Here is a 14098-nt window from a genome sequence, read left to right as displayed (position 1 = left end):
AACCTGCGGTGATTGAGTGAGAGACCCAAAGACTCAGCTTCATTGCGGGAGATGCCGATGATCCTAAATGCCCTGGTTTCGACAGCGTGAAGCCGAGAAAGGTGGGAGGCAGGAGCACCAGCCCAGAGGGGAGAGCAGTACTCCATCAGGCTATGGACAAAAGCTTTGTAAGTGGTCAGGAGCTCAAGAGGGCCGAGGAAGGACTTTGCACGACGGAGGATTCCCAGTCGGCAACTGGCTTTGGAGGCGAGGTTGGAAATGTGACTTTCCCAGGAAAGGTCATGGCAGATAGTGAGACCCAGAAGCTTGAAAGAAAATACTTCTTCCAGAGGATTGTTGAGAAAGTGGATGGGGGATTTTCTAAATGGTCCTTTTAAAGAGACATAGTGAGAGTGTGAGATTTGTCTGGATTGAAAGACATGTTCCACGTGTTGCACCAGTTTGTGATTTTATCCAGATCTGCAGTGAGCGAAGAAGCTGCTGCTTGCCAGTCTGAGGGATGACAGATGGTGCGGCAGAGGGTGGAGTCATCAGCAAAGAGATATAGAGGATTTTCCAGAGAGTCGGAGAGATCATTGATGAAAACCAGAAAAAGAACAGGGCCCAGACGCTACCTTGAGGAACTCCAGCCTGGACAGGAAGAGGGGATGAAAGGACTCCATTTGGGGCCACACATTGACTGTGACAGGAGAGGAAGTCTGCGAGCCATGAGTGGAGATGGCCTTGGATACCATAGGAAGAGAGTTTGGTGAGCAGGGCAGGGTGCCAGACTGTGTCAAAAGCAAGTGATATGTCCAGGGATACGGCTCGGATTTCCTGTCTGGCATTGAGGGCTTCCACCCATTGTTGGGAGAGCAGAAGCAGCATATTCAGGGTAGAGTGACCTGGTCTGAAACCAAATTGATCGGAAATCAAGCCATTGGAGAAGAGGAAGGATTTCATGTCTGAAGCGATGATGGATTCCATAACCTTGCTGATGATTGGGAGAAGGCTGATTGGTCTGCAGTTGCAGGGATCTGTTTTTCACCTTTTTATGCAGGGCAGTGATGATTGCTGATTTCCAAGCAGATGGCAGATGACCTTGGGCAAATGAGAGGGTGAATAGAACAGAGAGAGGGTGAGCAAGAGCAGAACAGCAGGCTTTGAGGACATGTGGGCTGATGCCGTCTAGACCGGTTGCAGAATCTGAGTCGAGGTTAGAAAGCAAGTTCTCCACCTTGTCAGGAGAAAAGGACACAGAGTCCAGGGACAGTTGGGTGCGACTGGGTAAGATGGGTAGAGAAAGTGATGGGTATAGGACACAAGATTTAGCTGCCAACACCGAGTTTAGGCATTCAGCTTTTTCACGTGTGGTATCAGCGGTGCGGCCATTTGAGGTAAGGGAGGGGATGGAGGGGGAACATACACCAGAAACAGATTTGATTAAATGCCACCAGGATTTTGAGGAGGGAGAGAGGTTTGAGAGTTTAGACTTGAGATGAGAAAGATGTTGTTTTGTGGCTCTCCTGAGGGTAGATACACACTTGTTCCAAGCTTTGTGGAAGGAACTGAGATTGCCCTCAGTTGGGTTTGCTTTCCATGAGGCAAAGGCAAGTTGTTTTAGGACAACTGCCTCGCCACAAGCTTCAGTAAACCAAGGGCGGGAGGAAGGGTAGGACAACTGAAGACGAGAGGGGATAAATCTGTGCATGAGGGAGAGCAAGTTTATTTGAAAGAATTCCCAGGATGAGTTGATGTTTGAGAAAGTAGTGATAGGAGACCAGTCTATAAGTTTGATGGCTCCTTGGAGACCCTGCCAGTCGGCTTGAGTGAAATGCCAGACTCGACGGCGGTGAGGTGGTTCTCTGATAACAGCCAGAGAGATGTCCACTTTGACAAGGACGTGGTCAGAAGAACCGATTAGAGCAGAAGAAGAGCAGCAGATATTGTCAGGGAAATTTGTCAAAATCAGATCCAGAAGAGATGGAGTACCATTGGTTGAGATCCGGGTCAGGAAGTTGACCAATTGAGTCAGTCCCAATGAGTCGCAGAAAGCTTTTGCTGAGGTGCCATGACAGGTGAGAGAGGTACCCACACCGAGCCAACTGGCATGATGACAATTGAAGTCACCACATAAGAGGAAGAGAGAGTTTGGATGAGAAGATAGAAGATGGTCCATGTTTTCGGATAGTGAGGTGTAGATGGAGTCATCACGGTACAGGTGGACGGTACAGTACACATATAAACATGAGGTGGGAGTGGAGCGGATGCCGTAGCCAGAGGTATTCCTGGGGGTGTGGGGGAGTGAGAGCAGTGCATGGAGAGTGAGGAATTGAGTCTTTGATGAAGAGATCAACACCTCCACCAGGACGAGGCTCAGGTCTGTCATACCGGAGGAGGGAGTAACCGGGGAGAGATACTTGGGAGAGGAAAGTTTCTGTTAGGCAGATTATGTCTGGTTTGTCAGTGGCAGCCTGTATGGAAAGATCTGAAAGGTTTGAGCGAAGGCCCCGGATATTTGAGGTCCACACTGTTAATGAAGAGGGAGGGGAGGAGGCTTTGGGTGCGGGGGGGGGGGGGGGGAAGGGGAGGGTAGGACAAGGGACGAGGGGGGGAGGTAAGGAGAGTTGTTGAAAGAGTGTGGGGGATTGCAGAATAGCTAGGAGAGAGGGCGGAGTTGGGAGGAGAAAAGGCTCTGTGGTGCTGGAGGAGAGGGGGGACAAGAGAGTGGGAAGAAGGCAGTTGAGGATTTGAGGAGGTGGAGTGAAGAGATGGAAGTGAGAAGGCAGTGGAAAGAGGCAGCTTAGTGGATGAGAGGGGGGGCAACATTGAGAAGGATGAATGGTGGGAGAAAGGTGAGGGGGGAATTTTTGAGAGAGGTGAGAGGGAGGCTTGGAGGGAGAAGAGTGGGATGGTTGCTTTGAGAGTGAGAGTGAGGGGTGAGTTGGCACTGAAGTTGAAAAAAAAGAATGGTTGATGGAAAGCGAACATTCATAGCAAACTGGGGTTTTAAAAAGTTTTAGGTCAGAGATGCGATTTAACAAATTTCTTGATGGATGCAATAAAGGCGAATTCAGAGACTGGAGAGAAGAAACGCTCTAACAGTTGGATTTTTTAGGCAAGGAATGAAGGAGAGGTCGAAATGAGAGCAGTCTGTTTAAATAGTAGAAGAGTAGTGCATTATGAAACAGTAAAGAGTACCATGTGTGTGCGAGAGGAAGATGAAGCATTATAAGATCGTTTTTGTTATTATTATTATTAATGTTTGAGAGTTTTCAACAGATTAGGTCATGGAAGTGTTGTAGAAAAAAATCGAGGAAGAAGAAGAGGAGGAAGAAGAAGAGGAAGAAGAAGAAGCAGAATTGGGAGAAGGTTAGCGTATTGTTTTTGTTTTGTTTGTTTTTTTCTAAGATAAGAAATAGAGAGATTAGTTGGGAGAATGGGGGACGTTAGGAAAGTGGGGAGGATAGATATTGAATGTAATGGGGAGAAAAAAAAAACAAAAAAAAACGATCGAACACCGAGGGGAACCGGTAGGCCTCAAGCCTCGGCCAAGGCCTAGGCCTCAAACACCCGGTAAGAACGTCGACAAAAAAAACTCACAAAATAGCACGATTTTTGAAACAAAACCGAACTAGGAACAGACAGTAACATGTAGGTGAGAAAATTAAACAGTTAAAAAGGGACAAATATCGACCGGAAACTTAACTTTGAGAACGTCAGCAGAGAGCCCCGAAGGAGACCTCTCGACGCTCCAAACCCGGAGCCGGAGGTGAAAACTTTATGTGCTTTTCACAGCCAATTGTGGACTCACAAATCCAAGACTTGGCTATCTCAACAGAATTTACTAAGAAATCCACCAAGCTACATTTACTGCATAATAGTGAAATTCTTCTTCTTCTTCATCATCATCATCAATATCATCATCCTCATCATCCTGTTTGCAGTCCATGGAAGGACAAAGGCTTACCTTAACTAACAATGAAGGTTATTGACATGCTTATGCTTGCCAAGTGTAGGTTTGTGAGAGAGCCTGTGCAGGAATTTATAATACTAGTACGTGCCCGTAAAAAATAAATAATAATTTTAAAAAACTTTCAAACTGCGAGCAAGAAACAACCACACAGGCCGTTCCTTCACTCTCGCGTGCCCGTACGTGCGTGGCCCAGAAGTTCGCATATCACAGTTACGATTATTCGCAATTTAGTTTTAATGGCCAATTATTCAATTAGCGCCAATGTATTTTGCCTTTTCGCAATGTCGTCGCAAGGAAAAACACAAAGAGAAGAGAAGAGGAAAAAAAAATCCCTTCCTGCTTCGGAGCATACCAGTTCACTCTGATGTTATCGAAATTTATGCACCGTCTAATATGAAAACGATCATAACTTAGGGCATTGTGTTTATCTATAAATGTGCATAAGAAATCGAGAAATTATTAGAATACACGAAGTCATCACTATCCGGAAGTCCGTACGTTGTAATCCATAATGGGGAACGCGGCTGAGGTTCTCTTCCCCCATCGGCCATGCCCACGCAGCAACGTGTCCTGTCATTGGTTGGTAAATAAATGGCCATAACTTGGGAAGCACTTTTCCAATTAATATCAAACCTTGAAAAGGCACATCCTCAGGTCCCCAGCAATATATCTGGCAAGTTTCAATTAGATCGGACCAGTGGTTGTCGAGAAACAGCGGTCACTCACACACACACACACACACACACACACACACACACACACACACACACACACACACACACACACACACACACACACACACATTGCTGGAATTATAGATAGATATTCAGAGTGCTGGCGATAGCTCACATACTCTTTGCAAAAGACACCAAGGGTTAAAAATAATACCTGCTGCTTCCTTGCTTAACGCTCAGCATTTAAAGGATAGAGCACGGAAAAAAACCTGTAGGTTGGCATCCATTGGGAGGAGGAAATTCCTCAATGATTGCTTTGCTGAGTGTGGAGAGAAAAGCAATGTCATAAAGGTTACATCACTTCCCCCAATCTCAGCTTGGATGTGTTGGTATGAAAGTCAAGTCTGGTGTGTAACATGTATCTGTCTGCATGCGTGCATGATTTGTGTCACAGCTCCTCCACGAGCCTTAGAGCCTGCTTACAAAAAAGGAAAAAATAATTCAGTGGTCACAAATGCAACACATGCAAAGTCCTTTTTATTATGGTATTTAATGCAGTTTTAAAAAGCTATTTATCAGAACACCTGAAGCAGTGTTTTGCAGTAATTAAGAATTTATTGATGAATAATATCATTTTATGGAAGAAACTTTACTTTTTCCATGAGATGGAATTAATTGAACATAATTTTGTTCCACACATAACTCCTCTTCCTATTCTTCTTCTCTTTATTCTTTCATCCCAATGCTGAAGAATGACTTTAAAAAAAATTCTCTTATCGGATTTGGATCCGGATCTTCAGCAATATTGAATGGATTTGTCCTTGTCATACACTATGTCCACCAAGTTTCGTCCAAATCCATCCTCAGCTTTTTGAGATATCATGCTACATATTGTTTTTGGGCCTATCTTTCGATGGTTAAGAATCACTTAAAAAATTATAGTATCCGGATCTGGATCCAGATATTCATAAAAATCGAATCACTTTTTCCTTGTCACACACCCAACCTGTCCAGGAAGTTTCATCCGAATCCGTCCATAACTTTTGAGATTTCCTGCAAGCAGAGAGACAAACACACAAACAGCCAAATGGGTGAAAACTTAACATCCGTCCACTTTTGGTGGCGGAGGTAAAAAAAAAAACAAAAAAAAACCCCAGAGACCTGTCCAGGCAGGGAAAAAGTAGGCATTATCTTGACTAGCAGGGTACTTCCTCAAAGGGATGTGTTGTTCCAAGCGTGCAACACGTTCTTCTGGCACATCCCCTTATTTGGGCAGTGTATAGGTAACAGACCACTGCCTTGATCGCTGCAAAAGAAATTTAAAACCGGGTTACAAACATGAAGCAAAAATCATGAATACTGCTTATATGCATATATACTACATTGTGGTAATGTAGGTCAGATAATTCCAATTGCATGGGGCCATACGCTGACACCTGAAGCCTAAGCCCTGAAGTCTGAATCCTATAAGTGTTGTTGCCTTCGCAAGACCAATAATGCTTATCAGCTCCAACCTTTCGATATTTGATGATCCTTTTAACAGTTTCTTAGGTTTTTTTTAACACTGAATGGAAAACTTATTGGGAGGACATGATGATTGAGAATATGGCACTTCTGAAGATGTCTTAGGTTTAGCAAAATGGCGGACGTGTGATTTTTTTTTTCAACTTACAATTATGGGTGGAGTCAGGCCAGCTGTCCAACAAATAATGCGCATAGAGCATACATACGTATGTACATACATACATACATACATTTCATTATATATAGATTGTAAGCTACGAGGAGCGCTCAATACTTTATCAGAACAATCTACTCACCAGAGCCTAAGAAATGCTAACTTTTTATTTTACAACATATCAGCATATATGATTATTGTAAGAAGAAATATTTCCTGATTAATGATATACATCTTAACATGTTGAAAATACACTAACCATTTGGTGTTACTTGGATTATTGTGAGTTCCTCTTCCCAAGAATATTGTGAACGGTGACATGCAGATAAGACCACTCAACATGATGGGATGCGAGCGTCCTAATGCCCTAATAGGGCGACAGAGTAACAACAGAATTATGCAACACGCATGGCAGATGAGACAAGGAATACCTATATAATGATCAGAGGAACCGTGTGAACCCATATTTGAATGCAACGTTTGTTCTTGCTTGTTCGTTTGTAAATCCACTTCACACCGTTAGGGGCATAGAGTTGTCAAAAAAAGGTTCATTGGTTATTTGGGTTGTAATCCAACACAGGATATTCAAGTGACAGTGACAGGAAGTTGAAATTTCGCCAGGGTTGCCGGCATCGCTACACTTTTGAAAACGAGAAGATTGTGAGACGCGAAGTAAAACTACAATGCAATAAATCTCTTTAGAGTCTTTAGTTTGAGGGTTGAGCTATTTGGTGAATATTTTGAGGTTTCGTTACCAGTGCAGGTTCTGTGCTTTGTGTGAAAGCACAAAAACGTGGTTCTGACATTGCTGTTCGAATTTAGTCGGCATTGGGTCACAGACAATTGGTTGCCTCCAAGTGGGAGAAGAAAAAACATCACAACCTGAGCATTTCTGAAAGGTCACAGTGTTTTTCCAAACATCCTTAACATGCTTCTTCACTGCAGTGAGAACGGCCAAATGTAGCACTATTACGACGGAGTGAGCCATTAATTTTCGAATTTCATTGTTTGTTCGACAGTTGTGCAACGTCCCACATCATTGCAACCAATATGGCTTAAGGCACTATGGTTAAAACATATCATGTAATATATATATATATATATCTCTCTCTCTCTCTCTCTCTCTCTCTCTCTCTCTCTCTCTCTCTCTCTCTCTCTCTCTCTCTCTCTCTCTCTCTCTCTCTCTCTCTCTCTCTCTCTCTCTCTCTCTCTCTCTCTCTCTCTCTCTCTCTCTCTCTCTCTCTCTCTCTCTCTCTCTCTCTCTCTCTCTCTCTCTCTCTCTCTCTCTCTCTCTCTCTCTCTCTCTCTCTCTCTCTCTCTCTCTCTCTCTCTCTCTCTCTCTCTCTCTCTCTCTCTCTCTCTCTCTCTCTCTCTCTCTCTCTCTCTCTCTCTCTCTCTCTCTCTCTCTCTCTCTCTCTCTCTCTCTCTCTCTCTCTCTCTCTCTCTCTCTCTCTCTCTCTCTCTCTCTCTCTCTCTCTCTCTCTCTCTCTCTCTCTCTCTCTCTCTCTCTCTCTCTCTCTCTCTCTCTCTCTCTCTCTCTCTCTCTCTCTCTCTCTCTCTCTCTCTCTCTCTCCCAGGATGCATTCACATTGTCTCACCCAAACAATGATAACATGCTATTTGCATTACAATGATGGCTGTGTCATCAGTGAACTGCAACATACAAATAAGTCACAATTATAAAGCAATTTGCAGGAGCATGACATTGTAAATAATAATTAGGTGCATGATTGGAATTTTGCACTAACTTAGGTTGGATGCAGGTCTAATAGGATGGCACAGATATAGGGCACTTGCCTCTGAGCTGGTCTGGTTAGGGTTGCATACATTACATGACTCAAACTACCAGATTGGTGCTTAGCAGGCATCATGTTGCATTGCAAAAAGCATCATTCCTCAGATGGTCATCGAGCTGGAGACCAGTCGGTTTGAAATTAGCTGCTGGATGTTATAGATCCTCCAGTGTCTTTCATGAAGAGTAGATGAATTATCAGTGGCATCCTGGGCAAATTCCCAAATTCCTCTCCTGACTTTCCTGCAAGTTAAGGCCAGTCTTCATATTGCAGTCGACTGAAATAGGCTGAAAGAAAGGAATTAAGAAGAATATTCGGTAATAACAAGTAGAAGATGGTGGACAGGATAACACAGGAGGGGCATACTCACCTTTGAGGCGTCTAATCCTAAGTTTCGTTCCTGGTTTGACTGCAAACTCTCATTCTGGTACTTCACTAGCAGGCCGACAATTGGCAGCAATGGGTGTGGTATTCATCACTATGAGATATTTAGCTGAATAGCATTCACTTCTGAGCATCAAACACCGCACAGTGCATTTCAAAAAGAGTAGGAAATGTGTGCCAGTGCCACGGCCGAATTCTACATTCCTGAGCTGGTTGGGAGCAGCTTTTGCAGCACCCTGCAATGGAGAAATGACTCATTCAGGGTACATCCTCAGCTATAAAATGTTCACGATCTTACGTGAGCGTCCTGATGCCCCGAGAGGGCTATGTAGTAACAACAGAATTGTGCAGTACGAATGGCAGATGGGACAAGAAATACCTGTATCATGATCAGAGGAACCGTGTGAACCCATATTGGAATGCAGCGTTTGTTTTTGCTTGCTTGTTCATCCACCTTCTCATGGTTAGGTGCATAAGGTTGCCGAAACAGGTTAATTGGTTATTGGGGTGGCAAACCCACACAGGATATTCAATTGGCAGTAACAGGAATTTGAAATTTCACCAGGGTGTCAGCCATAACTTGCCTACTCTTAGCAAAGGACACCACGGGATCTTTGACGTCTACGAACAAATGCCAGTGGACGGATTCACTGACTCAACGTCCATCCGAGGGATGACACACACATTGATGAATCACCCAGCCTGTGAAACACCAGGTTGACAGTTCAGTGCTGAGACGAGATTCGAACCGAGGCTAGACTACTGACAGGTGAGCGTGCGTACCTCGAGGCTATAATGTCAGCCCTAGTATTTATGTGGACCAATCATTATTACTCAGATTTCTTCCTGCATCCAGACATATTCTATTGTTTCCCCCAATACATTGTTCTCTCTGTCACTTGTTGAAGTTGAACTTTGACTTCCAACATTTTTCATTTTCACCACTGACACATAAAAGAGTTATGGTCGCACATCTTCCACGATGTTCGCGCCACCGGCAGATAAGGGTTGAAAATTTGAATTTGGTCGAAAAGTCCCCACATCCATCAGTTTAATTCGGCGGGAATCAACGTTTAAAAATACACAACCACGGTGACTCTACCTGGCAAGATTGGCCGAGAAAGCCCGCTATGCATTTCGCTTTACACGCACATTAGTGTGACTCCAAACTGGACATCTATCCGGTTAATTTGCCAATTCCCTACACACTATGGAGCCCTCTCCCGATGACCACACACTAGTTCTCATTTACAATAAAGGGTTTAATTCAAGCAAATTGGGGAATGGGGGTGGAAGGGGGGGTGGTCAGAAGGGGGAGAGAAGAATAAGTTTACGGCCTCGATCACAGACTGTCACAAATGGGCATTAATAAAATCTCGATGAACTTAAATAAATAACTCATCACATCCACTTGGGGGCACATGGCACAGAGAGAGAGAGAGAGAGAGAGAGAGAGAGAGAGAGAGAGAGAGAGAGAGAGAGAGAGAGAGAGAGAGAGAGAGAGAGAGAGAGAGAGAGAGAGAGAGAGAGAGAATAGACGAGAAAGAAAGAGAAAGAAACCTGCTCCACAAGGCTCACGCACGTGGTGCGAGTCTTGGTGTAGGCCTTTCTTCGTAGCACCCAGTTGCCTCCAAAACCAGGCTTGCCATGCATCAGTACCTATGTCACAAGCCGTACAGCGAACCATCGCACACCACAAAACCACGCAACATTGGGCAGGAGTAACAGCAGGCAGGAACCATAAAGAGGAAACAGCAGCCACACAAGGCAAACCAGATGCCAGAGAGAAGCAGGAACCAAACAGGAGGGAGAAGCAGCACAGTGTGCAGGCTTATATCAGGTCCCGCAAGGTGTGTTGGACCCCTCTCGGCTCTCACCCATTGGTTGACGTGGCCACCAGGCAATGATCGATGGTCCGAGCAGATTGGCAGGGTAAGTCAAGGAATTTCCACACCACGCGTGGTCTGTTCTTCAGCATGCTGGATATCTATATAAGGTAGAGTCTCTGCCGTATATCTGCTGTGTCTCTGTCCTGTCTCATGTCCTCACGCGGACCCCATGGTCATGTTCGTGGTCTGTGCTGATTGGCTGTCACCTCAAGAAGAAACTCCATATAAGGATACATTACAACGGGGGAGGTTTAGTAATGCACGGATGGGGGAAAGAAATGGCGGGATGGCAAGATCTTTCGAAACATGTGTCCAACGCCCTTTATTTAATTACAGCAATTAAATTAAATAACTTCAAATCCATCCAAATTCCCCCCCCCCACCCCCCGAGGCCAGCAGATAGATAACAATACTTCCCTCTGTCACAACAGCACAAACATAACCAAAGAAGCATAAATTTAATTGACACAAGTCATACCATTTTGTTTTTATGTCGAAAGCAATTTCAAGGAAAGCAATTTCGAAATAAAAAAAAAATTTTCACAAAAAAGCAATTTCAATGAAAATCAAGTTTCTGATCATTGCAGTGATTGTTTCTTTTGAAAGATAAATTACCCGAGTGTATGATTTTTTAACTTCACTATAAGTTTGCCTCATTTTATGTTATTTTTTTCTGCAATGTAAGAATGTGTTGACTCACAAACTTTTGATCGCCCCAGTTTGTAATTTTTCCTTCCTCCGTCAAGGTACTTTTTAAATCCACATCAGCATTAAAACCATTAATGTTCCCAATGTGGTATTCACAGATTGAAAGCTGCTGCTGTGTGTAGCCTTTGTTAGTCTGAAGTTTTCTGGCCAAGCTACTGACGCGCAATGACTGAGTGTGAATGATGCCGTGAAAGCTTTAAACATCCTTAAGTGAGCGCCAGCAAAAGGGATGCCTGGCTTAGCATCCCCGCCAAAGAACAGCATATTATACAAGGTCTTAAAATTGGCCTGCCTGCCAAGTTCCAGGATAAGGGTTTCGTGTCGGATCCTATTTTGTCGGGAAACAACAACAGATTAGACAATAGAAAGGTGTGAGTAAGTTACCTCTGAGCTATCCCAACGTCCCGCTACATTTACACACCTGATGCACACACATCTACATGCTACACACAAACATATTAAACACAGAACAAAGGTGTATGAATAACTGGGGAATTCAGACGATGTGTTTCATAGCACAGATTCTGAAATTCATTTTCTTTTGATGTCAATACTTTGATACTTTCCTTTCGTTTTGTCTCATGTAGATGTAACTACTGATTCGGAGAAACGGAACACCGCACCGGACTCTGACTCGCGTGAGTGCATGTTGTTCGTGTGGGGGAGAAGGGGGTTAAGGGAAGCAGAGGATGGGCAGAGGGGAATAGAAGGTTCCTCCGGGAGGGCGATCTGCTGCCGGCATCCAGCAGCCCCTCAGAGCAGGTCGATGTTTCCACCATTTCACTTACCTGCAGCCCCCTCAAAAACTTAATGAATCTGTGAAGCAGCTCTCACTCTCCGTCATGGGCATTATTGTGGTTGATGAGAAAGTTTTACTGTGATTCGAATCGCTGGTGACGAGATGAATAGGGTGAGGAGCTTCCTGCATCCAGGCATATTGTATTGTTTGCTCCAATACATTGTTCTCTCTGTCTCAATACATTGTTCTCTCTGTCACATATTTCAGAGATGGATGGGAAAATGAGAGTACTGCAGATACTGAGATTAACTTTGTAATGTTTGCTCCAATGTTATCAAACAAGGAAATGTATTTGTAGCCAATATTAGTTCATAACTGCTTGTTTCATTGTTTTCCGTGTTTTCCGTTCACCAAGGGAGTGGGCCAGGAAGCCAGTTCTCCATCTGAATGATGACCGACTGATCTATTGCTCTTATCATCCTCTTTCTTTGACCTCTGTAGGAGACGAAAATCATATGACTTCATCAGCGCAACACGATCCGCACTCATGCGGCCCTCCGTCACGCTCCGCCGTCCTTGTGATCCTCGTCCTTGGACTACTTCTTGCCATCACCTTCTAGACGACGACAGGCATGGTGCAAACATTAACAGCTGTGATAGGAAACTTATCGGTCACAGTGCAAGGCCGTACCATGTTGTTGTTTGACGTCATGGTGTCTACGGTGAATCCACTTAAGACTGCAGCTCCACAAAGCCAGGTTGAACATTATAGGAGCCTTGCAATAAATTCTGCAAACGGTCCTCGGGTCTTGCCAACAGTGCATCGGAAGATCCACGGTACATCTCCCTGTAGGTTGTTGTTTTTCAATGAGGTGCTGCTGAATGGTTGAACATGTCATGATATATTTGACCACGCCGTTGACCAACAGAGCCTGCGTTTTGAGCATGCTTCACCGGACCTCTCGCCCCTTTGCAATTCAATGAGCTGCGGGGTTGTTGCGAGGTCTTGGAGCGTGACCAGTTAACGCTGACATGTAGCAGATGTGCGCCAAAGAAATATGCACAGACGCTGGAGCCAGGTTGCTGCCATCTTCAGGCCAGGTGGACAAGCCTCATGATTGAGCCGCAGCTGGAGTCACTGCCTGTGATGGCGAATTCATGCCCGAACAGCACACCGTGGCTGTGATGTTTCATAGATACGTGTCAGTTACAAAGCTGCTAATCCCAAATTGTTCACAACCTGGAAAAGTGGATTTTGCCCATAAATGTATTCGTTTGGGAATTTAAAAGACTTTTACGTGCTTTTATTTTGTGGTTGGCTGCTGTCAGGTGATGATTTACATTTAAAAGTTCAAGGAACACACACACACACACACACACACACAAAAAAAAAGGATTTATTAAAGGAAAAAGCCAGTGTCATTTTATCTTGATGAAAAGCAGGGAAGTCAAAAGGATAAGGAAGAAGACTCCCAAAAATCTGCAGTCTTCGCTGCCGTTACCATCCTGCCACATCAAATTTCACATTGATGTGACAATCCTATCCCTATCCCCGAACCTTAACAAATAAGATCGATCAAAACAAAGTCGGTTTGTTGCAAGCTGCCCAAACCGGTCAAGCAATTTTACAAATACCATGTCACGTGGGTATCGGACCCGTGTGCTCTTTTTGCCACCTGGGATGTTTCTGCTAATGTGTACGTATTCCCCTCGTGAAAACTTGTTAATAAGAGGTAATTTTATTTTTATATGTTCTGTGCTTTTATTCTGGCCGCACATAGTGATGTGAATGTTTACGTATCGATAGGTATGTGCCGGGAGGGAAGAGATGAGTTTGGGAATTGGGTCGGTTTTGGAAGCAAGAGGGAATAAAGCACGGGATAGGGATGGGGCTTCAGTTCGATGGATAAATGTGGGAGTAATAGCGCTTGGGAGGTCGCCTGGAGTGGGACACATGAATGTTGTCAGTTGGAAATTATTTGCTGCTTCCCTAAGCCCAAATGCCAATCCGTTTTCCTTATTTCAGAATTAAAAGTCACATGAAAGATTTCTGGCATGACTGGTGTGTGTTTGCTTATAATTAATGGGGAGGTTCTTTTATTCTGTTTTATTTTTTCCTATATTTTCCATGTTATGCCTGGTGTTGACCAAATTGTTGGGCTGTTGTGCTTGGAATCGTAGGGTCCTGAGTTCAAATCCTGCTTGGAAGTTTAATTAATACCAGGTGGGGTTGACTCAGCCTGTCATCCTTCTGAGGTTGGCAAAATGAGAACCAAGT

The 14098-nt window shown here is 44.2% G+C and overlaps 1 protein-coding gene and 1 long non-coding RNA gene across 8 annotated transcripts in view; one reads left to right on the top strand and one right to left on the bottom strand.

The window, feature by feature from the left end:
* Window positions 1-13869, top strand: part of LOC147016109 (ephrin-A4-like) — an 84241-nt gene extending 70372 nt beyond the window's left edge. For 3 of the 5 annotated variants that reach the window (XM_085848802.1, XM_085848801.1, XM_085848800.1), the window contains exons 4-5: window positions 11669-11719; window positions 12322-13869. In XM_085848802.1, the coding sequence (XP_085704928.1) occupies window positions 11669-11719; window positions 12322-12440 (170 nt within the window). In that variant the 3' untranslated portion in view covers window positions 12441-13869. The remainder of the gene's footprint in view (window positions 1-11668; window positions 11720-12321) is intronic. The other 2 variants (XM_085848804.1, XM_085848803.1) reach the window with 1 other exon arrangement.
* Window positions 4913-10527, bottom strand: LOC147016110 (uncharacterized). 3 transcript variants are annotated; one of them, XR_015049999.1, is made up of 4 exons: window positions 10362-10527; window positions 6567-6674; window positions 5791-5935; window positions 4913-5682 (listed from the first exon to the last, which is right to left on the bottom strand). It is a non-coding gene; the product is annotated as an uncharacterized LOC147016110 (long non-coding RNA). The 3 variants fall into 3 exon arrangements; XR_015049997.1 differs by having other exon boundaries at window positions 10067-10395; XR_015049998.1 differs by lacking the exon at window positions 6567-6674 and having other exon boundaries at window positions 10067-10395.
* Window positions 13870-14098: the final 229 nt, after the last annotated feature.

Source organism: Eptatretus burgeri, chromosome 12 (genome assembly GCF_056783735.1).
Source record: "Eptatretus burgeri isolate ZD-2024b chromosome 12, Ebu_testis_v1, whole genome shotgun sequence".
NCBI lineage: Eukaryota > Metazoa > Chordata > Myxini > Myxiniformes > Myxinidae > Eptatretus > Eptatretus burgeri.
The sequence above is the reverse complement of the archived record's forward strand: the minus strand, read 5'-3'. Positions and strand labels throughout refer to the sequence as shown.